The 25139-nt window shown below is 40.6% G+C and overlaps 1 protein-coding gene across 1 annotated transcript in view; it reads left to right on the forward strand.

Annotated features, from left to right (window-relative positions):
* OCA2 (OCA2 melanosomal transmembrane protein) overlaps positions 1-24936 on the forward strand; it is a 297856-nt gene extending 272920 nt beyond the window's left edge. Inside the window, exon 23 of the mRNA XM_065423234.1 lies at positions 24849-24936. Coding sequence (XP_065279306.1) covers positions 24849-24936 — 88 coding nt within the window. The remainder of the gene's footprint in view (positions 1-24848) is intronic.
* The last annotated feature ends 203 nt before the right edge of the window (positions 24937-25139 follow it).

Here is a 25139-nt window from a genome sequence, read left to right on the forward strand (position 1 = left end):
CGCTGTAGGATTACATCCAGTGCCTCTCTGTTGCTTCGGTAATGTGACATAACCCAGGAGGTGCTATGACAACTCTAATAAAATAAATTGTCTTTTGCCAGAGGAAGCAGTACCTTGCTGGTAGGAAATTACCAGGGCTGCTTACAAAGCAGCAAGTGGCTCTTTGGGCAGCCACCCAAAATGTATTGGTTAATTTACCACTATCTGTAGTCTGTCAGTGTTTTTACTTTAATTTGCATTTGTTGCTGTCTTATATATCCTCTGTCTTTACACTGTTTTTTAAATTGTAATATAGTCCACAGAAACATGCATTATTGAAGATGATCTTTGGATATTAATTCATTGTAATTCATTGAAACAGAAATTCAATTGCTCTGTCCATGGAAGTTACCTGTTGATCCCTTAGACTAGAATGTTATGTTGTAACTAAATTGATCTGATTTCCAGTTAAAAGCAAAAAGAACTGTCGACAGTGACTGTCTGGCTTGATTCTTTGCATATTACTAAATACGTTAGAGATCTTCTTTCCATAACCTTTGTTTATTGAGACGTTTAGATCACTGCTTCTTTTCTTGCCCTCAGGAGCACATTGTATTTTGATTGTATTAGTGCACAGTGGGATTACATTGTAAGGGCTCCGTATCATTGATATTTATGTCCATATCTAGGGCATCATAAAGCTAATGCCCAGAGCAGTGTGAACTGTTCTAGATAGGAGAAGTTACAGATAGGGCCAGGAGCACCGCCAGCTTTTTTGCCGCCCTAGGCGGAAGGTCCCGCCCCCGAAATGCCGCCCCTGACAGAGGCGGCAGAAGGTCCCGCCCCTGAAATGCCGCCCCCGACAGAGGCGGTGGAAGGTCCCGCCCCCGAAATGCCGCCCCCGACAGAGGCGGCAGAAGGTCCCGTCCCCGAAATACCGCCGACGACTGGGGCGGCAGAAGATCCGGCCGCCGTGGTCGCCGCTCCCCAAATGTTAGCGCCCCAGGCGACCGCCTAGGTCGCCTAATGGTTTGCGCCGGCCCTGGATAGGGCCATGATTTTGCTGGCAAGTGTTGAGTGGGGCAGAGCCACTGCTTGATTTCCATCTTGCTCCATTTGGCGAGGCAAGCAGTTGATGATCTTGCACTCCAGGATGGTCATTATGCCTGAGTCTTTATACCGTTCCCCACTCTCCATGTATCCATGCAATGTGAGGTGTAAGCTGGTCCTAAAGGAACACACAGAAAAGGCTTACCAAAAAGCTTTATCATAGTTGCAATAAACACGGAGATCATGGTGAGAAGAACTCTGAAACATGCTGTAACATGTAAAGCGTCAGGCTAGGTATTCACTACTCAGGTGTAACAGAACATGTGTTCTTTAGCCTATAATAGGAGTTCTGGAGTTCCCACTGAGAAATGGTGCCTCTACACCACTCCTAATGTGGGTAGTGTGTTACCAGATTTGCCCGTTACTTTGGGGTATGCTCATTTATTAGGGTTACTCTTCTGACGGGGGGGGGGGGGGTGTCTGTAATTCTATTAATGTACTGCTTGTGTCACTTGTGTTTTCATATGGAGCTCTACTTTTCCCTTTTGCAAGTCCCCTCCCAATGGAGCTATCCTGCAGGACCTAGGTTCCCCAGGGCTGGGTTCCTCCAGCTGCAGAAGAACACACACAGACACAGACACAGACACGTACGTCTGAGTGGACCGGGTCAATCAGCACTTTCAAGCTGACCCCTTATATGTCCCTGGACTCAGTGGGCTGGGTTGAGCAGCACTTCATAAGAACAGCCGTACTGGGTCAGACCAAAGGTCCATCTAGCCCAGTATCCTGTCTACTGACAGTGGCCAATGCCAGGTACTCCAGAGGGAGTGAACCTAACAGGTAATGATCAAGTGATCTCTCTCCTGCCATCCATCTCCACCCTCTGACAAACAGAGTCTAGGGACACCATTCCTTACCCATCGTGGCTAATAGCCATTAATGGACTTAACCTCCACGAGTTTATCCAGTTATCTTTTAAACGCTGTTATAGTCCTAGCCTTCACAACCTCCTCAGGCAAGGAGTTCCACAAGTTGACTGTGTGCTGTGTGAAGAAGAACTGCCTTTTATTTGTTTTAAATCTGCTGCCTATTAATTTCATTTGGTGACCCCTAGTTTTTGTACTATGGGAATAAGTAAATAACTTTTCCTTATCTACTTTCTCCACATCACTCATAATTTTATATACCTCTATCATATCCCCCCTTAGTCTCCTCCTTCCAAGCTGCCACCCTCGTATGTCACAGGTTCAGCTCGTCCCTATTCCCACTTTCACGTTACAATTGTACTGGTAGTAACCCACTTGATAAACAAACCCCACAGGATTTTTGGGCACTACAGGGATCTTTAGCTTAGGTAAGAGAAACGTTGCTGCAGAGTGAATGGGAAAGCTAAAAACACAAAAGAGTAAAGTTCAGAGAGAGAGAGGGAAGCAACCAGCTTAACCATAAAAGTTATGTATTGAATAATAGTGATAACCACACAAGGAGAGCCTAAACAACCATAACAGTTACATTATTAAAGGTTACAAAAGTCATATATAGAAAACCTGAGGTAGAAAAGAAAACAGAGAGAGAGAGAGAGAGAGAGCTGGGATCTCACCAATCCATGAAGCTTGAACTGGTCGGGGTTCCCAAGTGATGGTGGTAGGTCAGGGTCCTAAGTGCTGGAGATAGGCAAAGCCCCCAGCAAGATCAGCCAGGAGAAGATGAAATCCCAGTGGGACTGATCCAGAGTTTGGATCCATGCATCAGAGCACTTACTGGAGTGTGGGTAGGGTTTTTTGTAGGGACAGAACAATGGTTCAAGGGAGAACATTAGATTTGTTTATGGGTAAACTGATGACTCGAGGGTTTTATTTAGGCTAGACGATAGGGGCTGATCGCTTTTGGCTATGGGTGGTGGTCCTTCCAGGAAGTTCACAATGCAATTAGGCTGGTTCAGTATTTTGGATATCAATCAAGGATTCTTTACTAGAATTGGTCTGATAACTGCTGAGCTGGGTGTGTGCAGGTGTAGGTTCATTAACATCTGGAGCCGAGATCCCCCAGGATGCAGTGCTTCCCTGCTCCCAGAGTTCAGTGCGGTTCTTGCCTTGGAATCTCTGCTCTCCATTCTGTATGCTAATGGAGATGCCTCCCTGTCCCATCTTTGATGCAGATGAGGCTAGGGGAGTTGCCTTAATCTTGTCACCCTTGTCAGGAGGGTTCTAGGTGTGTCTCCCACCGTCCTTCTCTGCTCTCTGCAAGTCTTTTATCTGATCTGTTTTGGTTCAAGCAGAGGCTGGGGGCGGGGGATGTCCTTTCATGAGTCAGACAGGCTGGATACTGTGCCCTGGTTCCCGAAGAACACAGAGCTGGATATGGACAGACAGGGAAGTAAAAGGAAACAATGAGACATTTTTAGTAAGCATGGTAGGCTGCTATCTCAGCACACAAGAGGCCTTACCATTGTCAAGTTTTTATAGGCATCATGGCAAAGGAGAGTTTTGAGAAGGGATTTGAAGGAGAATAATGAGTGAGTTTGCAGATGTTTACAAGGAGCTTCTCCCAAGCATGAGGGGCAGCATGGGAGAAAGAACAATGGTGCTTGTTTGAAAATTTAACAACTGAGCAATGGTGGCTAGTACCATGGGCTGATTGGAGGTAGAAGTCAACATTTCAGTAATGAATGAGAGATATTAGGTAGGGGATAGGTTGAAAAGGGCCTTGAAATGGAAGAGAAGCAGTTTTTGTTTGATGCAATAGAGAAGAGGGAGCCATTGGAGAGATTCCAAGAAAGAGGTGATATGGTCAAAATGATGGGCTAGGAAAACGATCTTTGCGGCAGCATTCTAAATGGATATCAGTGGGGCAAGATTGCATTTGTCAAGGCCAGAGAGCAAGATATGGCAGAAACTGAGATGTGATATGATGAGAACTTGGATAAGAATTTTAGCTCTATGGATGGATAGGAAGGCTGTATTTTAGTGATGTTATGTAGAAAGAATCTACAACGTTTAGACCTAGTCTGAATTTGAGGACCTTAATAGAGGTTTGAATCAAGGATGACATCCAGGTTGTGGGCCTGAGTGACAGGCAGGATGGTGGTGTTGTCCACAGTGATTGAGGAAGGTGGTGTGTGGGACGGCCTAGGGGGAAAGATTAAGAGCTCTGTTTTAGCCATGTTGAGCTTGAGCTGATGGCTAGACATCCTCAAGGAGATGTCAGAGAGACAGACCAGATTTTAGTTTGGACAGAGGAGACAGGCCTGGAGTAGAGAGAGTCATCAGCACCGAGATGGTAGTTGAATTTGTGTTTGCAGATGGGATCACCTAGAGATAAAGTGGGTAGGGGGAGAAGAAAAGGGACCAAGGACAGAGCCCTGTGGAAATGTCACCAAAAGTTGGAGGCAGATGAAGAGAATCCTCCAAAGGTTATGCTGAAGGAGTGATTAGAGAGGTAGGAGGAGAACCATGTCATGAAAGCCAAGGTGAGGACAAAGATTTCAAGAAGAGGCGCTTGACTGATGGTACCAAACATGCGTGACAGGTCAAGGAGGATGAGGATGAAGTGCTGGTTCTGACCTTTGGCTAGGAAGAGGTTCTTAGAGATTTTAGAGAGAGTGGTTTCAGTGGAGTGCAAGGAGCACAAATTAAATGTTTTAAAAAGTCAGTTTTAAATTCTTATTATTCAAGGGGGAACAACAGGTTAATGGTCAAGTATGGCCCTGAATTTAGATCTGAACTGGGTCTTAATTGTTTACAACTCAGATCACAAGAGACCAAATCCTGCTTTTGGACGTATATACATGGCTCCTACTAGAAGTCAAAAGGAGCCATGTGCTCTGCATCTGAGGGCAGACTTTGACCCCCAGCAGGTGCTGTGAATAGTATATAATTTTGTGCTCGTCACAAGGAGAAACAGGTAAGAAATAATGCAGACCTTTCTCATCTCCACTGGAGAGCTCTTTGGCTTATATGTTTATTCATGTTTTTTCTCTCATATATATGCATACCTAAGAGAGATGCTTTTAAATCTGATACACTGCAGTTCAGAAAGCCATCTGCTAAGTTTGCAGTCACTTAGAATGTTTTCATGGAGTTTAATATTCTGTCGTTCTGCTACTCAGAGTAAGTGTTCCACACACTTTAGCTATTTATTTAGGTTACCCTGAATTTTGAATACTATGCAGAATAATTAAGTGAGGATGTGCTTCTAAATATTCTTAATGCTATCAGCAGTTCATATTTCAGTATATAGCAGAATTTGAAATATTAAATATCGTGTCCTTCAACTGCACTTCTGCAAAGTTGTTTACTTCCAAGCTAACGTATAACTATCCAAAGCAAAGTACATTTGGTATAGACTAACACAGGTTTATGCATAGAAATACAATCAGTGCATCGCACATTTGCAGTGTGTATAGTAGTCAGAATACATTGATTCTTCATATAGTATACTGATAGAAGACTAAGTTTTATTTTTGTCACCACTCTGAACGGAGCATTCAGAATATGTAACTATTTGGAATATAAATTGAATGCAAAGGTATTATTACCTTGAGCAATAATGATGAATAATTCCTCACTTCAGTGATATTTAAAGAGAATTTCTAAGTCATGAAATTGCTTAAAAATCTTTTGGTAAATGACACATCTCATGTGCATTGCTTACCAAAGCCTCAGGTATAAGTTATAGAGGTGTCAATAGCAATTCCGTAGGTAAGCTTGCCTTGAGGTTTCAACTGAAATCACAACTCCTCTTTTTCAAACTTTAATGATTGAGTTTAGTCTCCCAATTAGTACAATAACTCTTCAGAGGGCACTTGAAATGTATTTGTGGTTTTTAAGTGAAATTTAACCAGTGCAGAAGAAAACATTTAAAATGTTTTATTTTTGCTCAGTTTTCCTCACATTTCCTTGCCATTTCCATAGTCCCCACGAATTCCATTCTCTCTCCACCACTTCTCATACACATTTTGGTAACATCTGAGATACTGGAACTTTACAAAATTAAGCAGAACTGTTATCTCCCTTACTTATCATACCTTACTTGAGTTATGCCAAGATTAAATTCTGGAACTGCTCAAATCAGTCAACTACTTCCCTTTTTAACAAAAATGAAAATTTTCAAAAATTTTAATTTTCTTCATCAAAATGTACTTTAATGAAAAGTTTTCCTACCGTTTCTCTCCCTGAATCACCAGCTGTGCTGTTCACGTAGTGTCAGTGAGCCAGAAAGGCAGACTGGGCATGAGATGGACTCTGTAAATGGGGGTGAACTGTAGATGGGGAGAGGGAGGCGGAGTAAGCTGACTCTGTAGATGGGGAGAGGGAGGCGGAGTAAGCTATCCAACAAATCAGTACTTTCTTTGAGACCTCTGCTATTGGTTTAATTTAGCTGCCAAGACTTTAATTAAGTACAGTGTACTTAGTCTGATTAGGCAGTCAGTGAAGTTGCCTAAGGACTTTCTCATTTGAACAATATCAAAATTAGAAAAAAAATTGCTAGTTAAATAAGATACCAGGATCAGATTGAAAGTGCTTGATGAGCAATATTTTCTGGAAAAATTGTATATCTTAAACCATTATTTTGAAAAATAATTTTAATGGGAAGCAAAGGCAAAATTTACTTATTATAAATGACAGCCAGAGACTGCAATCTGCCTAACCCACAAAATGTTGGTAGTGGGACACTTGCACAGATTTGCCATGTGAATTGTAGAATATTTAAAATACGTCTATGTAAATGATTTATATTTATCACCTCAGTGAAGAAATTGCTCATGTTTAGTCATTTATCTACTGAAATAACCACCATGTAAACCCTATTGATGGTTCTGATTCAGTGCTTACCCTATGGACAAGTGAAGTTAAGGAGGTTAAATTGCTTATCAGATTTGACATGAAAACTGGAAGAAGTTTGTTAAGCATCTAGACAAGGGCCTTTTAGAGCAACAGAAAAGTGTAATCACTGAGATGGCTGCTCACATTTGATGTAGAACCAGCTGAAAGGATTAGTTTCTGAATAAAACCCCACATATTCTCAAGTACATAGAGATGGGTCTACGAGAAGATGGACAATAATGTAGCATAATAAAGAATTCAAAGGATTGCCTAGAACTTCTTATCAAAATGGGAGTAAGGGGGACAATTTAAATGGAAGATGGATGAGAGCTGGAGACAGCCACCCAAGGTAACAAGACGTAGCAAAAATTATTGTGTATATGTACAATGCCCTGATCCCCAATCCTTATTAGAGCATCTAGGTACTACTATAAAACAACTATTAAATAATAAAACTGCATTCCTACAGCTTATCATTAGATTGGATAGAGTGTGTGTGTATGTATTCCTGGAAATGTATTGTTAGCAATTCATGGTTAAGTTGAGAAAGCCTTTACTTTGTTCAGAAATCCTTCTGAAGTTTGAAAAAGGCGTAAAGTTAGTGTATAGAAAGGGGAGGTGAAGACATCTGCCCATTCCTTCTTATCGTGAAATTGGTGCTTTGTATACTCTGTGGCAAGTTGGATCTCAGTTCTGCAGAAAGGCCTCTGGATTCTGTGGCAGTGTCATTTGCATTTAAAAAAATTGAGGGTTTGGATTAAATAAATGTAATGAATGAATAACTCAGCCATTACAGCAGCCCCTCTGTTATTTGTTTGATATTAAATTCAGTTCTTTCTATGCTGTCCTCAGAGATTTCACTGTGCCAGACATTTCCATACTGACAATTTATAACTGCAACAAAAGAGATAATGAGGGCACACCTGGCAGGTTTGGCAGTTGTGTAAAGCACAGCTGGAGCCTTTGGCAGTTGGGGATAGCCATCTTGCATTTGTTTCTGTTAAAATGGTCAGAAGTGAAATAGTTGATAATGTTTTTTTTCATAGATTCATAGATTCTAGGACTGGAAGGGACCTCGAGAGGTCATCAAGTCCAGTCCCCTGTTGCAATTGCTATCTCTAGTTTTTAGTGTTAACACCCTATTGAGATAAATGGGACAGTCCATATCATTTACAGCACAGTTTAGGCAGATATTACACTCAGTTCACATTTTTAAAAGTTTTCTTCACAACCAGGATGGCTAGAAACATACTGGATTTTCAAATAAAAGGTTATATCCTGTCACGTAAACCTCTGATAAGGGATATAGCATATCTGTAACTGCAGAACACACTGGGTTGTGAATAGTCAGTCAGCCAGCCAGCCAGCAGAAAGGCCCCCTTCCAGAAAGGTGAAATCTGACCTTGCCTGACCTAAACCAAGACGAGACAAAACTGTTACTTAAGTCCTGATCCTGCATGTGCTTAACTTTAAGACCATGAGTAGTTATGCATCACCTAGTGGTAGGTGGGTTATGCCTCTGTTCCTGCTAGCTCCAATTTTTCTCTCGGGCCACAGTCATGCCATTTAGTAGTCTACCTTTTAGTGGGTGTTGACTTGACCCTTCGGTCAGGTCCCCAATCCATCTTCTTTCTTCCTGAGGTGATGGAGTCTTAAGGAAGATATGGGATCCCCCAGCCTCATGATTGGGGAGAACTTCAACCTCTGTTGACCCCCATGGGTGTCCAATACCAGCCGGGTTGTTCTAAAGGTCTTTACCCTCTCCTTCCTTCCCCAAGGGAGAGTCCGGAAGTAAGGGTTTTCATGCCCTTCGTAAGAAGGGGGTTGGTGGGGAGCCTGGGCCCTCCCACTCCACTAGGCTCAGCCCAGGACCCAGTAAGAGGCACCAATGTCCAGCACCCAGGAATGCCTTAACACCGTTTCCCTGGCCAACTTCCTATCATCCACTCTCTCACCAAAGTCTTACAGTTTGCCTCAAAGTAGTAAAATAACTGAACCTTCAGCCCCTCTGGGCTCAGTAGGGAAGCTCTTTCTCTCCAGGAAAAGGTTTCTCTAGCATCCTTCCTCAGGATCTCTCAGGACAGATCTCTCTCTGCCCTATCAGGTCCTTTTTGAGCTGCCTGGCTCCCTTTTAAGCTTCACCACCAGCTGAAGCATGCTTTGCAGTTGGGGCTGGGTGGGGTTGCCTGGGTCCACAGCTGCTCCTTAACCCCTTCAGTTCCAGTGGGAGGTGTATACTCCCTATCACAGTAGTCCCATTGAAGTTAAAATATGTGCATGAATCGTTGCCAGATCAGGGCATTATTGCTTCAGGAACTCAAGAAACTGAATAAAAATGGGCCTGATTTTAATCTATTTTGCACCATTGTAACTCTATTGACTCAACTCATCAGAATCAGGCCCAGTCATCTATTTTCAACTTAATTTTTAATGGGATTTAATATTCCCAAAGTAGTTAAGTTTTAAAAATTACATTCATCTAAAACTTGCAATCTGATTTTTCTAGTCACCTAAATATGGCACAAAATGCCAAACAAAGAAATTACAAGCTTTGCACTATACATCCCAGAGAGAAGAAGAATTTCAAGTTCATTATTATTTCCTTAGTAAAAATACATTTGAAAGGAGAATGACTTGTACCAAAGTGTTCTTTATATAGACTTGTAGACATATTTTTTTATTATTTTGTGTAAACTAGAAAATCTTATTCACATAAAGAAAACCCACAACCGCCCCCCCCCCCCCAGTATTTATCACTTTGTTATTACATGAATTTAGCGATTGTTTTTGGTAATTGTTAGATGCAGTTACAAATACTTTTCCAGCTATGCTTGTATTCATGAAGTGTTACATTTATTTTAAAGGCATAAAACACTTGTGTAATAGCTTGCTGCTCAAGCATTTTGCAGCAGTTCAAATTTGGAAACTGTGGACACAGGGTGCTCTACAGCCTTTACATAATCACATTAATCCTAAACTGACAGTGTCTAAGAATTGGTAATTAGGAGAACATAAAACAGTTGCTAATAAATAGAAGTGGTTTTGCAATTTATGGGCATGTATCTTCAGGAGGTGGGACCCATTTGCTTTGTAGTTGTTATGAAAAATCAAATGAAGACAAAGGTGAAAGAAACTGCCCTAGGGAAGTTTAAAAATGAATTTTTATTTCACACAGACTGGTAAAATGTAACAGTTGAAAACATTGCTTGCAAATGATTTATTTCTTCCTGAGATGGGAGCCCTATCCCAAAGGAGTATTGTTTATCATTATTCCTTTTAATTTATATTTGAAGATAATAAAGCCTGAGGGACAGATTGTAAAGCCTCTAAGTTCAGTGGTGCCCACACAAGTAAAAACCATTTTGGGTAATATGGACGTTATCTAAAGCAATTTTTTATCTTTGGTAAGTCTAAATAAATCATTCCAGCCAATAGGACAATGTTCATGTTTTGCCCTTCAGTGCATTAAGGATGTTGGTGCAAGCATCAGTGAAAAATCTTGTTTCATAATGCTGCAGTTCACATTTATCAGAGTAAAAATACTGCATCTTCTGCCTGCATTTTCCTTAGCTGAGGAGGCCAAATTCAGAGAAATAAGAACCTAAAGTGCAAAATGATGTAAATGCACTGGAAACAATGGACAGACTCAAACCTGATATTTAAAAAAAAGATAATGCTATGATCTTGTGGTGGGGGAATTTAGGGCCTATTTGGAATCACTAACCACACAGTTGGTTTTCCCAGTTGTACATAAGAGTAACTTGACAGGTAAGAGAGTAATGGAAAAGTGCCATTTTACCTTATTCTGAAAAATGATAAGGAAAGTGTAATGCTTTGTAAAGCTCTAAAGCATAACAAGCCTATTCCAATAATCTCTTTATCTTAATCCCTCTGTACTCATTATAGCTGTAGGCTCGAGTAATATTTATGACTTTTTTTCTCAAAAAGATACTTGAAAACATAAAGGCTTGCATTTTTAAGAGTTACTAGTGATTTAAGATGCTCAGCTTGAGACACCTTAAAGGGGCTTGATTTTCAGAATGTGCTGAGCCCCCATCTTCTCAAAATCAGGCTCCTTTATGGTGCCTCAGACTTGGCACCCCAAATCACTGATCACTTTTGACAAGTTCAGACAAAAAGTAATTCCGATGAAATGACAGTTCACTTCTATGCAAAAGCAATGATGCATCTTTTGTTTGTTGGAGGGTGCCAAAGGAGGGTGAGATTAAAATGTTTGTTTCTGATCTGTTATGATGCTGTAACAATTCCCTATTGTCTGCACTTAATTCTGAAACTCTGCTCTGAAGTTTAGATCTTATGCATTAGACAGAGAGATTAGTTCAGTGTGCCAATGGGAAGGCAAGAAGTTTGTTGGCCCTTTCCTGAGAACATTGGTGATCTATAGTCCCAGTGGATGGCATTGTAAATCTGTCCATTTTAATCTGAGGAATAGAGAGCTACTGACTTTTGGAACTGAAGTACTCCACAATTTCATAATGTACACCTCACATTTAGGGCTAGAGTCTGCAAGTACATGGAGCCTACCTTCCTTGTGACTTCCATGCAGACAGGGTACACAGCTGTTGCTTCTACACAGGACTATTGTTTCCTAACCCACCGCCCCCATCCGGGGCTGTAAGCCACTCTAAAGAGGGCTGGCAGGGGAGGCAGCAGAGCTCTGGTTACAAAACTGGCCAGGTAGGCTTGGAGGAGTGAGCTACATCTTCTAGGGAAAGTGCAGCTGTCACAGTCCCTTGCATGCTGGGGAGTTCTCTGTGTGTGTGGAAGGGGAGGAAGAAACATGTCTTTTGAAGCACAATCATTCCTGGAGGTCCCTCTGGGGAAGCACAGCTCCATGCCACTCCTTGATCTATCTGGCACAATTTGGCCTTCAACTTTTCTCAGGAAAACAATAATTCAAGAAATGTTATTTTAATGGGGGAGGAAAGTTCCCTGATGACATACAGAAGACCGCTCATGCCTTAAACCCCACTGGCATCCTTGAGGCTCTACAGCATATCTGTCAGCTAGGCATAGCTAGATGAGATGCCTTTCAAAGCCAGTCAAAACCACCCCTGATTCAGTGGGAGATGACTTTGCTAAACAACGTGATTTCAGGTATGCTGTACAAGTTTGCTAAACTTTTAAAGTGGCTCTACTGTGTAACATCCATGACAGCTGCCCCATCTAAGCAGAAACCCAACCAAGAGAGGATTTAAGCAGAGCCTGCAGCAGTAGCATTCACAATATAGGAGCATTTTAGTGATGTAAAGTACAAACACATGAACAAAGAGGATAGCAAGTGTCTCCTCACATGGGCTACTGCTATGAGAGAAGTGCAGTTCACAGCCCCTGCTGCCATTCTCTATCTTGCCCAAAGGAAAAAGTTGCTCAACTACTGAGCTGATGTGCTCAGCTGTTTTCAGTTTGTGATAAATCTGAAGCTTGGAAAGTAAACTTTGAAACATTGAACAATTTTTTTTCTACAGTAGATGTAATTAAAAATAGAGTGAAATAAGACTCATTTTTTGATTAAGTGGGCAATGGGCATGCATCCTGTCTTCAACCTGCTGCCACCAACATTATTTTCCTGGCACATCCCTGATTTGGCCATCTCCTGTTTCAAGTCCTCTGTTGGCTTCCTGTTCTCCACTGCAGCAAACACAAACTTCTGTCCTCATCTTCAGGACCCTTTATAATCTAGCCCTTTCCTACCTGTTCATACTAATGTCTTACTGTGATATTGACTCCTGCCTTTGCTCTGTCAGTGGTGCTAGCTTTAATCACCTGCAAGTAACGTAACACTTGCATCCATGCTGCCTAATACATGTGGAAAAATAGAATTTTGACTCCCTGTCAAAATCTGTAAAGCCACCATATTTTCCTCTTGCAAGTTCCTCCTCAAGGCTTACCTGTGCCATGATGCCATCAGAAATCTGCAAACTGTAATAGACAGGCAGGTATCCAGCTGTGATGGCTGCTATTGATTGACTTTACACACCTGTGAATTGTGCACACAGCTACTCTAAGCTAAAACTTCCTGTTACTATTCTTACTGCTTCCTCCTTCCCCATTGCCCATTTGTTTGCCTCACTTACCTGTCTTGTCTTTTAGACTGTAAGATCTTTGGGGGGCACTTATGGTATGTTTGTACAGCACCTAGCATAATGAGCCATTCACTTAGTTGAGGCCCCTAAGCATTACAGTAACATAAATAAATAATAATAATAATGACAATCTATTATTCTTTGATACTGCAGGGATCTTAGGGAAATGAATGATGCAAAAGCAAAAGATGCCAATTTTGGTCCATGTGAGTTTTGGTGACCGTTTGGTGATTACTTAGCTTCTGAGTTGTGTTTGAGTTTTTAATACGTTCAAAACAGGTGGAAGGTGTGATCACAGCACTTGTAGACTGACTGTAGCTAGATCAAAGCGGACTTGGATATGTGTACCTATGCTGAAATCAGACCTCCCAGTTGCAGTGTAGACATATCCAAAGTGAAATCAGGAAAAGCTTAATTATTTTTGTCAAAACTAACCAATCTCACATGGATCGACCCTCCATAGAGGTACTTCTTCACTCCAATCGACCCTGACTGTCCAGTTTATCTGGTGCCATCCTTTGGGGGAATGCATAGTGGCCTGCTACTCTTCAAACCTCCAAGAATGTTCAGATGTTGTTGTCCTCCTCCTGGCTCTGCAAGAGGGATTCAGTTGGTTCTTCCTCCTTATCTTTGCTTTTAGGGCACCAACATATGCACCTGCTTGTATTCCCATATCCCTAGCAAGAGGCTGTTCTGGTAGCTGACCTTCCCTCACTTCCAGTAGGAATTGAAAGCTCCAGCAGGTCCCACTGCTGCTTCTTCAATGGCATTTCATTCTGAGTATGAGAGTTGCCTCCAACTAGGGGGCAGGGATAGCTCAGTGGTTTGAGCATGGGCCTGCTAAACCCAGGGTTGTGAGTTCAATCCTTGAGGGGGCCATTTAGGGATCTGGGGCAAAAATCTGTCTGGGGATTGGCCCTGCTTTGAGCAGGGGGTTGGACTAGATGACCTCCTGAAGTCCCTTCCAACCCTGATATTCTATGTACCATATTGTAATGAGAATCCACATTTTGTGCCACTATTTTAAACTTTTAAACTTGGAGAACCCTTTAAGCATAATGGAAAATGTAACCAACCTTTACCACTTAAATCATGGACAACATTGTCAGCACTGCTGAGTGCACCCAGGAAAATAATCAATAAATGCACACAAGTGTATATGCATTTTTCATGTAAATTTCATTTTAAAGCATGTGTTTTTAAAAATATCATACGGTGTCTCCATTGTCCTTATCTGCTGCTGAACCGCTCATAGGGAACTCAGCACCCTCACATTTATATTAAGCATCTAGATTCTGTATTTAGTGCTGGATGCTCTGGATCTGCTGAGGTTACTAAAGATTTGACTGGTTAGCCCTATATTGCATGACTCCATTTTCCTTTTAGCTTGTGTTTTAGCCAAAGAAAGTGAGCACATGGGGGGGGGGGGGGGGAGAAACCAAATGGGGCTAAAGAAAACTGCTTCATAAGTGCTTTTTGTGAGGTTTGCATGAAGGACTTTCTTGGAGTGGAAGATGTCTGAATTTTATTTTCAACATCCTTACTTAAGAGCAAGATAAAGCAGAATCAGAATAGATAATTTACTTCAAGTCACTGTGGGGACAACGAACCATAGTTGCTGGTGTTTTTACACTAGCTTTGAATGTCCTTGCCTGTTTAGGTTGTGTAGAAAATTCATTCTAATTCAAAATATTTTATATTTAGTTATCTTTTATTAAAAACAAAATAACAATACACTTTCAGTGTTATGAGAAGCTTATATAACAGGAAATTGGAGCCATTTTAATTGGACATTCTAGTATAAACTTGGATAAACCTTTACTTATGATCATCCCGAAGTCCTATTATTTGATCGGTTTGTCAGTAGTGTGTAATGACTGAACAAAAAGTGAGTTGTTGATATAGTAAAAGTTTGAAACATTTAGTAATGACCCTAAATATAGCAAAATACAATTTTGACAGTCCCTATAGATTCATGTTTACACCATGTACCTTAGCAGCTCTGTATTAATCAATTTAATTGGTTCCAGTGAATGTATCAGAACCTTGCAAACTGAATTTACTAATATGGGTTGCTACTAAAAACAATAGATTTTAACATATAATCATTTCAAGATTTTCAGAAAGTAGGTTGATCTCTTTCCTCCCACATCACTGTAATGATGCCACTGGCAATAATGTTGTGTTGCAGAGAAGTTGTTCTGTATGTGTTATCTAGTAAATCTCCCATGATGATGTTCATCTCACTAGCAGATGGATGCTGGTAAACACATAACTACACTGTAGTTTTCTAAAGGCGCTGGAGTCATTTTATTATATTTACATTTTCTAACTGTTAGAACTGTGTGAAACTTTGATAATGAAACCAGAGGAAATTGAAAGACTGGAAGAACATATGCCAAGTCTGGTGTGGGGCGTGGTTAAGGGGTGGTCACATTGCCTGCCTCAAACATTGGGCCATGCAATATTTTTCAAGCAACCCTTAAAGATACTCTGTGTGTGTGTGTGTGTGTGTGTGTGTGTGTGTGTACACATACCTGCACACTGCACAGAAAGCTAATACATGACAGTGTGGTTTAGCAGTGGCATGAGGCTGAGTATAACCAGTATAATGCACAAGCAGTGAAGCTATGAAAACCATCTCAAATCTCCCATACTACAACATATTCTGTGTGTCAGGTCCTTTGCTGGTAGCCAGGTAGGGGACTAGTCAGCTGTTCCTGGAAGGCATAATGAGCTGAGGGTATTCTATGGCACCACATAGCAGACCTGTTGGTACCTTGATACATCATATTTTCTGGGGCCTCACCCCTTCCCATTTCACCCCAATTTTACCCCAGTTACTGATGTTTTAGGGGCCCCCTGAGCTCGAGTCCCTAGCACAATTATCCCTCCCTCTCCCCGCTCTTGTCAGTCCTGCTGGTAACAGTGCTTATGGGGCATGGGAGTATTTTGATTTGAATGTTTAGGTTTTAATTAACGGGCCTGAAACTCATATGAACAGAAACCATGCAAAGTGAATTTACCCATAACGTTTGCCAAGACAGGTGCAAACTCTCTCTCTCTCTCTCTCTCGCACACGCACACACACACAAGTTTAAAAAATATTAAGACATAGCAAGACTAGAAACTGAATTGCTCTCATTATCTGCCTAATGGTATAATGTCTGAAAGTCTGAATATATAGTTTACCACTTGAGCAAGAGCAAATAACCAGAATCTTGACTTTGTAAAGGGTGCCATCTTTATGTTTAAATATATATTTGTTCCCATTGGCCCTCTAGAAGCTAAAATGTGCTTTGTTGATGGACATTAGAGTTCTTTCTATGGGGAAACTAAGGAAAGATCAGTCTACTTCATGTCAAGTTGGAATCAGTCAAGAAAGGGACATTGGGTCTTTTGCATTAGTGGTATAAAAGGTGGTAACTGGTTATCATAGTGGAAAGTAGGTATTTTAGGGTGTTCTTGCAGTGTGATATTTTGGCTATTGCAATTAGTAAAGATACTTGAGATAGCAGCTCCTTGTTTAAGTGCAAGGAGCTTACTCAGTGAGCTGTCCTCAGCACTAGAGCTCACTTTTTTCCCCTGTTGGCCTGGCCAATCCCAGATTTGTTCAGGTTTCACTGCAAGGCTCATCTATTATCTCAGGCTTTTCATGGAGGAGTGACTCTGAGGGATGTAAGTTGATTGGTTGAGGGGTATAGTGGTGGATTAACTGGTTATTGCTGATAATAATGGGCTATCTTGTGAAGTGGCTTTGGACAGTAAAGTATTTGCATTAAGGTTAGCTATCTTTTTGGTTTTATGGGAATGCGTAAGAACTTCTGTATCAACTGTTGTTTTCCTTTGAGGAGCAACTTCTATGTTGCTGTTGGATGAACAAACAGAACTGTCCCACTCTTCAAGTCTGTCCTGTTTGTTCCAGTACCAAATAGCTGACTTGAGTTTTGGAGTTGCTGTCATGTGTTTCAAGGCAGCAGTGTACACCTCGAGAGAAGTATCAAAAGTCCTACCAGAAATGAGTGGGAATGCACTGTGACGCTGCCAGGATTTTCATCAAATTACTGAAGACCAGACTGATAAGCCTTGTATTGCAGGATATTGTTTTTTTGGGGGGCGGGGTTAGTTTGTGTTTTATCCAAAGAAAATGAACCCATTAGAAAAAAACAAATAAGTCTAAAGAATGCTTTGTTTTTTTTCTTTCTTTTTTTGCTTGCTTGCTGAAGGAAACTGTAAAAAATGAAATATAATGCCTCTTGATCACCTATGTGTGCTTAAGTGCTTTGCTGAGTAGGGGTGGGTTAATCACATACTGAAAGCTAAACACGTGTTTAAATGCTTTGCTGAATCGCAGCCTTGAATCCTGAAATCTACGCCCATAGCTACTCTTTACTAGCCCATAGCTAGTCTTTGGCTACCTATCTTGCCACAGTGTCAAATCACTAAGGACTAGTCCATAGAGGAAAAAAACGTTGAATTGGAGTGATATGCAAATTTAGCACTGCCCATCATGACATACACCAGATCTGCGCCCAGCCTAAATTATACCCCTCTTCCCACATCAGTGAACACATCTCTAAAAGTTTAAACCTGATAGTTTAATTTAGCCACAGTTTATACATGGAGAACTGAACTGTGGCCCATTGCATTTTATGCACTCTCATCCAGATATGGTGAGATTCAGCTTCTGATGCATTTTTCTAACTTCTTTATCCTGATATGATAACTTCAAATAAAGTTCTCTTCAGATACAACAGGAAAGGAAGAAAAGTGACACAAATGCATCCATGGTATGTTCCTTCCCAACATCAAACTACTGACATTCTCTCTCTTTTTCATTACAATTTGTTGGCTTTAATTTGTAACATTCTACCCAGGGGTCAGCTGGACTTAATCATTTCCGGTGGGAGGCAGACAATTAATGCCAACAGGAAGGTCACTATATTCATCAGCTGTTGTTGCTATCTCACCATCAATTTGTTGCATCTTTTGAAGTCATAACTACACTGCTTTTCTCCATATTTCAACGGGGAGTTCATAGATTTTTAGTATTTTTTCATGGTGTTTCATACAGGTGTCTACCATTGCCATCCCTGCCTTCTCAGGCTTGAATAGCTTTTGAATAGTTTATTATAAAGGCACTGTTTTTCTGAGACCCCTATATTTCATATGAACTGCACCACAGAGATAATAGAGCTGGGCAAATACTGCAAAAACATTTCTGTGACTATTGATTTGAACATTCAAGTTGGAACTGGTAATTAACCATTTTCTTTACAGTGAAGGACTATACTGACTGTGCCTTTTTTCCTTCAGATGAGCAGATTTGGAAAGGCCAGCAAAATGCTCACTACAGGTTATGTATGGAAAGCATGAAGTTTATTGTCGAAAAGATTTCGGGAGGTTTTTTCCAGAAATGTAGAATGCACAATTTAACACCATTTATTTTTCTCACTTGAAATTTCATTTCCCTGATCTGAGGTACATTGCTTGGAGGGACTGTATGGAAAACCTTGGCACAGACTCAAAACAGACAGAAAACTGGGAGAAATTATTGTAATTTTAGCAATCAAAAGAAAATGTGGTTATAGGTTACGTTCAGTGTTTTCAATTACATGTTAACTACTATGTATGGTAACTAGTAGGTAACCACACTATAATTTTTATGTAATTCCAGGCTATGTGCAATTCACAGTAATTTTAGTGTTTCGTGAATGATCATTGGCAGTGTTAGCCACCTGCTATTTTAGAAACAGGTGTCCAATTGTAAAGGTGTCATAGTCATGTAGATAAGCAGGAGCACCTCTTTTTTAGACCTTTTCTTTAAATGGGCACTAGAGCCAATACCAGCCTGTCCTTTCAAATAATGGAAATAACAGTATTTTGCGGACTTGGGATGATGGAAAGTTGAGACAAACAAGAAGGCAGGAGACACAGAGGTCAGCATGCAGTGGAAGACAGAAGAGAAGGAGGAAATAAGGGGATAGGAGGGAGACTAAGAGAAATAGAAGGGATAATAAGAACAGAGAAAGAAAAGAGGGAGATGAATTCCTAGGACCTTGATGACCAGGGGACCACACATTAAAAATATATCCCAAATTAGTGCTGAGTGAATATTGTAAAAAAAATTTCCCACCAGCATTCATTCAGATTTTTAAACGGATTTACTTCAACTGTCTTTGCACATTTTTTTGGTGTTAGCTTTACATGTTTTCTAGTGAATCACTATACCTGTAGGAATGGTTGCAGAAGCAGATAGTTTTCAGAATACTTCAATATTTATGTAAAGCTTTCTTCTAAGGGTTATGTTTATCCAGTCGGAGAAGAGAAAATATACCACGTACTTTTGGTGACCAATCACATGTTCAGATTTTAAATATCAAAAGTGAAATTTTCTGTTTGTGACACAGTTTAATGAACAGTACTAAAACTATACTGGCTTACTCTGGCAGGAAATTTGGCAGCAATACTCAGAATGAGTTCCTTGAAAATGAGCTGCATACCAAAGATTATTTGCAAAAGTTATTTAGCAAGTAATTTTGGATGAAGACTAAATCTGCAAAAATTGCAGTGTTCATGGATTATTCATAAATGTAAAAAAGTGAAATTTGTACAAATAAATCTTCTCTCAGTTCTAGATGAGATGTAGCACTGGGACTTGCTCCTTGAAAATATGAGTTATTTTCTTTATATTTAAATAAATATAGACCCACAGCTCTTTTGTTAAGAAAACTAGTTAACAGCTGCCATTCTTCATCAATGATAACTGTTCTTCCTTCCTCCCAGGGCCGGCTCCAGGCACCAGCTTACCAGGCAGGTGCTTGGGGCGGCCACTCCGGAGAGGGGCGGCACGTCCAGCTGTTCGGCAGCAATTCGGCGGACGGTCCCTCACTCCTGCTAGGAGCGAAGGACCTCCCGCCAAATTGCCGCCGCAGATCGCGATTGCGGCTTTTTTTGTTTGTTTGTTTGGCTGCTTGGGGCGGCCAAAACCCTGGAGCCGGCCCTGCTTCCTCCCCACAAAAAGTGTGTGTGTGTGTGTGTGTGTTAATGTTTAAATAAAGAGGATTGTAAACATATCCTTTTGATTAAGAACCATGGATATTGCTTTCGTTATACATTCCTTTTGAAAGGAAATGTAAAAGAGCCACCTTGTAAACCAAATGATAGAAACTTCATTAACAGGAGTGACTTGCCTTCCACTCAGAAGCAGCCTTGAATTGCCTCTAGGAGCTTCAACACCTGGATCCAATTTTCGAGGCAGCTTTTGTAATTTCAAAAATTTTTGTGAATTTTTGAAAATGAGCTTGTCACTGTAGGACTTCCAAACCAAAGTGTGGCACATGTTCAAGGACTGGCCTGAAATGACAAGGACTCATATTGTATCTTCTGCTGGGTTAAACATCATCTCATATAACATGGCACTTGCCAGGCATGCAACATATTTCCTTGTTGTGTGTGCAGGTGTTGATAATAGAGAGGCCAGTAAGTGGGAGAGAAGAATCTGCAAGAAGTGCTCTATAAATTATATTCTTAAACGGATATTCAGGTATAGATTAGGGACCAAATTCAAGCCCCATTTTAAATCAGTGTGCAACCCCACAGCAGTCAGTTGGGTGACATAAAAGTGAGAGCAGAATTTGGCACTCAGTGTTCATATATACTACCACCATGCTCCACCTCTGTAACAGCTTGAACCACCACTGCCAATGGTTTGATCTTGGAGGATTGCTGGTATCATCTAGCAACTCCAGAACTGATTAGAGAACTCCACCTTCCATTTTGAGAGCTGTCTCTGCAGATCCCCTAATGATTCACTACCCCCTTAGTGCTATGAGCTCAGAACAATCTAGAAGGCAGTGACTGTTGGGTCTGTCTTTCCTCCAGGGTAAATCACTTTTCCAGTAAATCCCACAATAAGCCAACCCCCCCCTGCCCAATTTCTCTGAATGATTCTAATGTCTCTGTCTCATTTTAGAGAGAGCTGCATTATGCTATGACTTTTGCACAAAATGTTTCATTTAGGTGGTATGGTACACAATCGGGTGATTAACTGTAGGTGTATTGTTATAACAGGAAAATGACTCCCTATATAACTAGCCTTACATTTAATATACATTTCCTTTTTAATTACTTAGGGGAAAAACAAGAGAGATGTTGCACACTCTCCCAAGTGTTGGTGTGCTCACACCCATTTGAAGTGGTGGTGTTGGTGTAAGGAAGGGTTGTTTTGACTTCTGAGCTCTGTTGATCTGTGGTGTTATGATTTGAAGTAGCATCAGATTAGCACACTACCAGGCACAACCCTAGCTTTGCTTTGGAGGAGCATACCATGACTGCAATATAGTTTCTGATTTGGTCCCCTCTTTATTTCTGTCCCTAACAAACTGTGATTCAATTCCCTCTTGTTTTTATATTCTCCTTTTCCTAAATACACTGGATGAAATTCTGGCCCCACTGATGTCAAAGGGAGTTTTGCTATTGATTTCCATGGGGCCAAGGATGTCACCCACTATTCCAGCAGTTGTCCTGAGGCCAATGTTCGTTCTGTACACTGCACAGCAACAGTAATGGTGTAGTTTTTATGTTCTGTGAAATATGTTCTTAGATTTGTTTTTTTTTAAATGAAAGGACCTATAAATTACATTGTAAACGTTTTGGGGCAGGTACCGTGTCTTCCTGTGTGCCAGTACAGCACCTAGCATTGTGGATCCTGATCCTGACTGCAGTCTTCCAGCACTACAACTAATAAATAATATTAATAATGTTTTTGTTCAGAACTCTAACACTTCTCTCATCTGCACAATCTGGCCCACCGCAAATACCCCAAATAAATCAATGAAGTAAGGTATTACGCAACATGAGTATGGGTGGCGGAACCAGACCTTTGACTCTTACTGTTAAAGCAAAGGTATGATTAAAAACCTTGCATGTTGTTCTGCATAATTCATGTACTGCCTGTACAGAATTGCACAAAGCTGGAACCAATTTTTCAATTTTTTTTACAGAAGGGATAGCAATTATTATTTTTTTAAATCCCCTCTCTTCTTGTCCTTATGCACCCAGGTATTAAGTGCCCTTCATCTCTGAGCTCTTGTGTATCCACTTGTGAGACCCACTAAGTTATATTAGTAAGGACAGGACCTGGGCTTTGCTAAGTCACTGGAGCTTACCCAGCAGAACTGAATTTATTGTTCAGTAAGTGCAAGGTCTAATGTAAGTCTGCAGTTTCTTTTCTTATGAAATCCTTAGCAATCTCACCTTCACCAGCTGTTGTGTAGAAATGAGCCGTTCATGGAAATCCACTGGATGTATTTACATTTGGAGGAGGACTTTTTTACAGCACCATTTTATTTTTAAAGTGAATTTGTCAGATTTGAGCACTTTTAAAAGTGAGATGGCAAATCTTAGGAAGATCAAATGAGCTCAGAAAGAAAAAGAAGAGTTGATATTGTCTGAAAAGCAGTTAGGTGACCATATAATTAATTTGTTTTAAATTTCAAAGGCAGCTCTAAAACGCAGAAAGCTGTTTGGCAATGCCATGAATTTAATAACACAGTAATTTTGTGAAAGGATAATTGTGCAGCTTTTTTGAATAAGTAACCATTCAAAAGCTAGGACCAGACAGTTTAGCTGGGGGAGAAAATATACTACGATACATTCATATGTGTTCAAAATCAAATTCAGACATAAAAAGGAAGCCATGCCTTCTGGGTAACTTTGTGACAAGCTATTGAATTCCTATCTTACCAAAAATCACCAGGATTCTGTCTCGGTTTTGTTCACATGCATAAATGAGAGTTACCATACACCTTCTTCAGGGAATATTTGAAAGTCTTGTCAGCCTGGTTGCCCTGTCTAACAATTCCTCATTCCCCTTCCATTCTTCCAAACACCCCTCTCTAACCCCAAACAAGCAAAAACTTAACTCTGCTGTTGCTAACCAATGTTTTGAGAGCTCTGATGCTGCATGGCCCCTTAAATCCCAGAGTGACATGGGCCCTCCCAACCTCCTCCCATAGAGGGGAGAGTGGCTGGCATCATATGTAGGAGTTGCCAGAATGGATCAGACTCTATTGTCTAACATCCTGTCTCTGACAGTGAGCAACACCATATGCTCCAGGGAACGTGCCAGAAATCCCACAGTAGGCAGATGTGGGATAATGTGCCTGCCATGAAAGTCTTTACTTGTACATACACTCAGTTTTGTGGGTAACTTATTTTTTTCTTGGGTTGCCTCAGTTTCTGTGGGGTGGTCAATGTGGATGAAAGGCTCACTGGGACATTGGGTCCAGAGTGGTGAAGCAGGCTGGTGGGGACATATCAATGAGGGGTGATGAAGCAGTTATTTTTAACAGAGGTAGTTCAAACTAACATTTTTCTTTATGCTATCTGCCTGTTATTGCTTGTCTACCTTGTCTAAGCTTCTTAGGCAGGGACTGTCTATTATTATGTGTTTATACAGTGTCTAATGCAATGGATTTCCAATCCTGACTGAGGCCTCTAAATGCTACTGTAATACAACTGCTACTAATACCAAAGCTCCTCTAATGCCATTGGACCTGTTCTGCTCAGGTCACTCTGCATGGCAATGAAACAGCATTGGAAAAGCGTTACATGAACCCTGGTCAGAATAGTGTTGCAGGTGCAGGTAGGAAGCAGGAGGAAGAGCAGATTGCACCACACTCATCACAAATGTTGTTTTCTTTTAAAATGTGTATATTTGTATATGGAGAAAAGGAAGATAAGGAGATTATGGGACCTGAGAGCAGCTACATTCCTTTGCTGCCTGCACTCCTTTGCTGTCTGAGTAATTAATGGTGAATGAAGGGTGAAGTTGTCTTGAATCTTCTAGATGCTGCCTAACATAAGTGAGGCAAAAAGCACCACTAATACATTCACATACACTAGGTACATCCTTCTTCAATTTCCAGTGAAGACAATGAAAGAAATATTGGCACTTCAAAGAACACTATCACACTTTGATGATGGTTAGTAAAACAGGTGGATGAATATGAACATGGAGAATATGAGTAAAAAGGTCATGAAATATGAATGAGAATATGAGTAAAAAGGTATGAAATATGATATGACACTGCAGGACACACAAAGTCCTGCCCAGTCTTCAGTTTCTGTCATTTTGAATTTTCTGTCAATAGAAGCTTTAAAAGCTTAAGTTTATTCTGAAAAATCGCACTGTGGGATTTACCTCTGCTGAAAGAAGTGTTTTGACATGAAAACAAATCTTTTAACACTTTCCCCACAGGCCAAAGAGATTTCCTCAGACACTCACAGAAGTTGGTGCATCTTGTAGGACTACAATACTTTTCAACTGACACTCAAGACCGTTCAGCATTATGGGGATAAATATAGTACCAGCATGATGAGGTTTATTACTTAAATGCCATTGGAAGCCAGCTAAAGGAATATCAGCCATAAACCAGAGTTAGAAAGAACCTTATTAAGGTTAGAGTGTACACACAGTATGAAAACATAAGTAGTGAATGAGCTATCCTACTGCTCGCTTAACTTGTGAGAACTGATATAATTCATGTAATTGCGTATTGACTGGCACACAACCAAGACATTCAGTTCTAGATTCTCAGTTGGCATAACTTGGTGGAGATCCATTGAAGTAAATGGAACTTTGCTGATTTACACCGTTTAAGGGTCTGACCCACACTTTTCTAAATGTCATAACTGGATCACTGTCCTGCAGTGATCCAGTTATGTTCTTTGATTTTTTTGAAATGTTGTAACGGTATCAAAAGCTAAGAACTTGTATGATAGACTTTTTGAAAGCAAAAGTAAAAGTTGACTGCCATGTTATTGCTTGGCAAACAAAGTGTTGCATTCTTATTGCTCTTTCCTTATTTTGTTGTTGTTTCAGGTTGGGTTTCCCCATGATGATTGTGTCCTGTACTATTGGGATGTGTTATCTCCTTGTTGCTCATGTCGTACTGGGTTGGAACTCTTAATAATTTATACTTTCAAGACCAAAAGAAGCTTTCTGTCTCGTTCGATCTATACATCAGAGCACTAAGAAGACACCATAGAAAAGAAGAAGAAAAAAAACCAACTTTAAAAAGCGACATATTGATTAAAATGATTGGCAGTCTTAGTTTTTGTCATTCATAACTTTATGTTCTGTGAACAATTTGCAGAGCTGAGTACTGAAGTT

Source organism: Emys orbicularis, chromosome 1 (genome assembly GCF_028017835.1).
Source record: "Emys orbicularis isolate rEmyOrb1 chromosome 1, rEmyOrb1.hap1, whole genome shotgun sequence".
In the NCBI taxonomy this organism is placed as follows: domain Eukaryota; kingdom Metazoa; phylum Chordata; order Testudines; family Emydidae; genus Emys; species Emys orbicularis.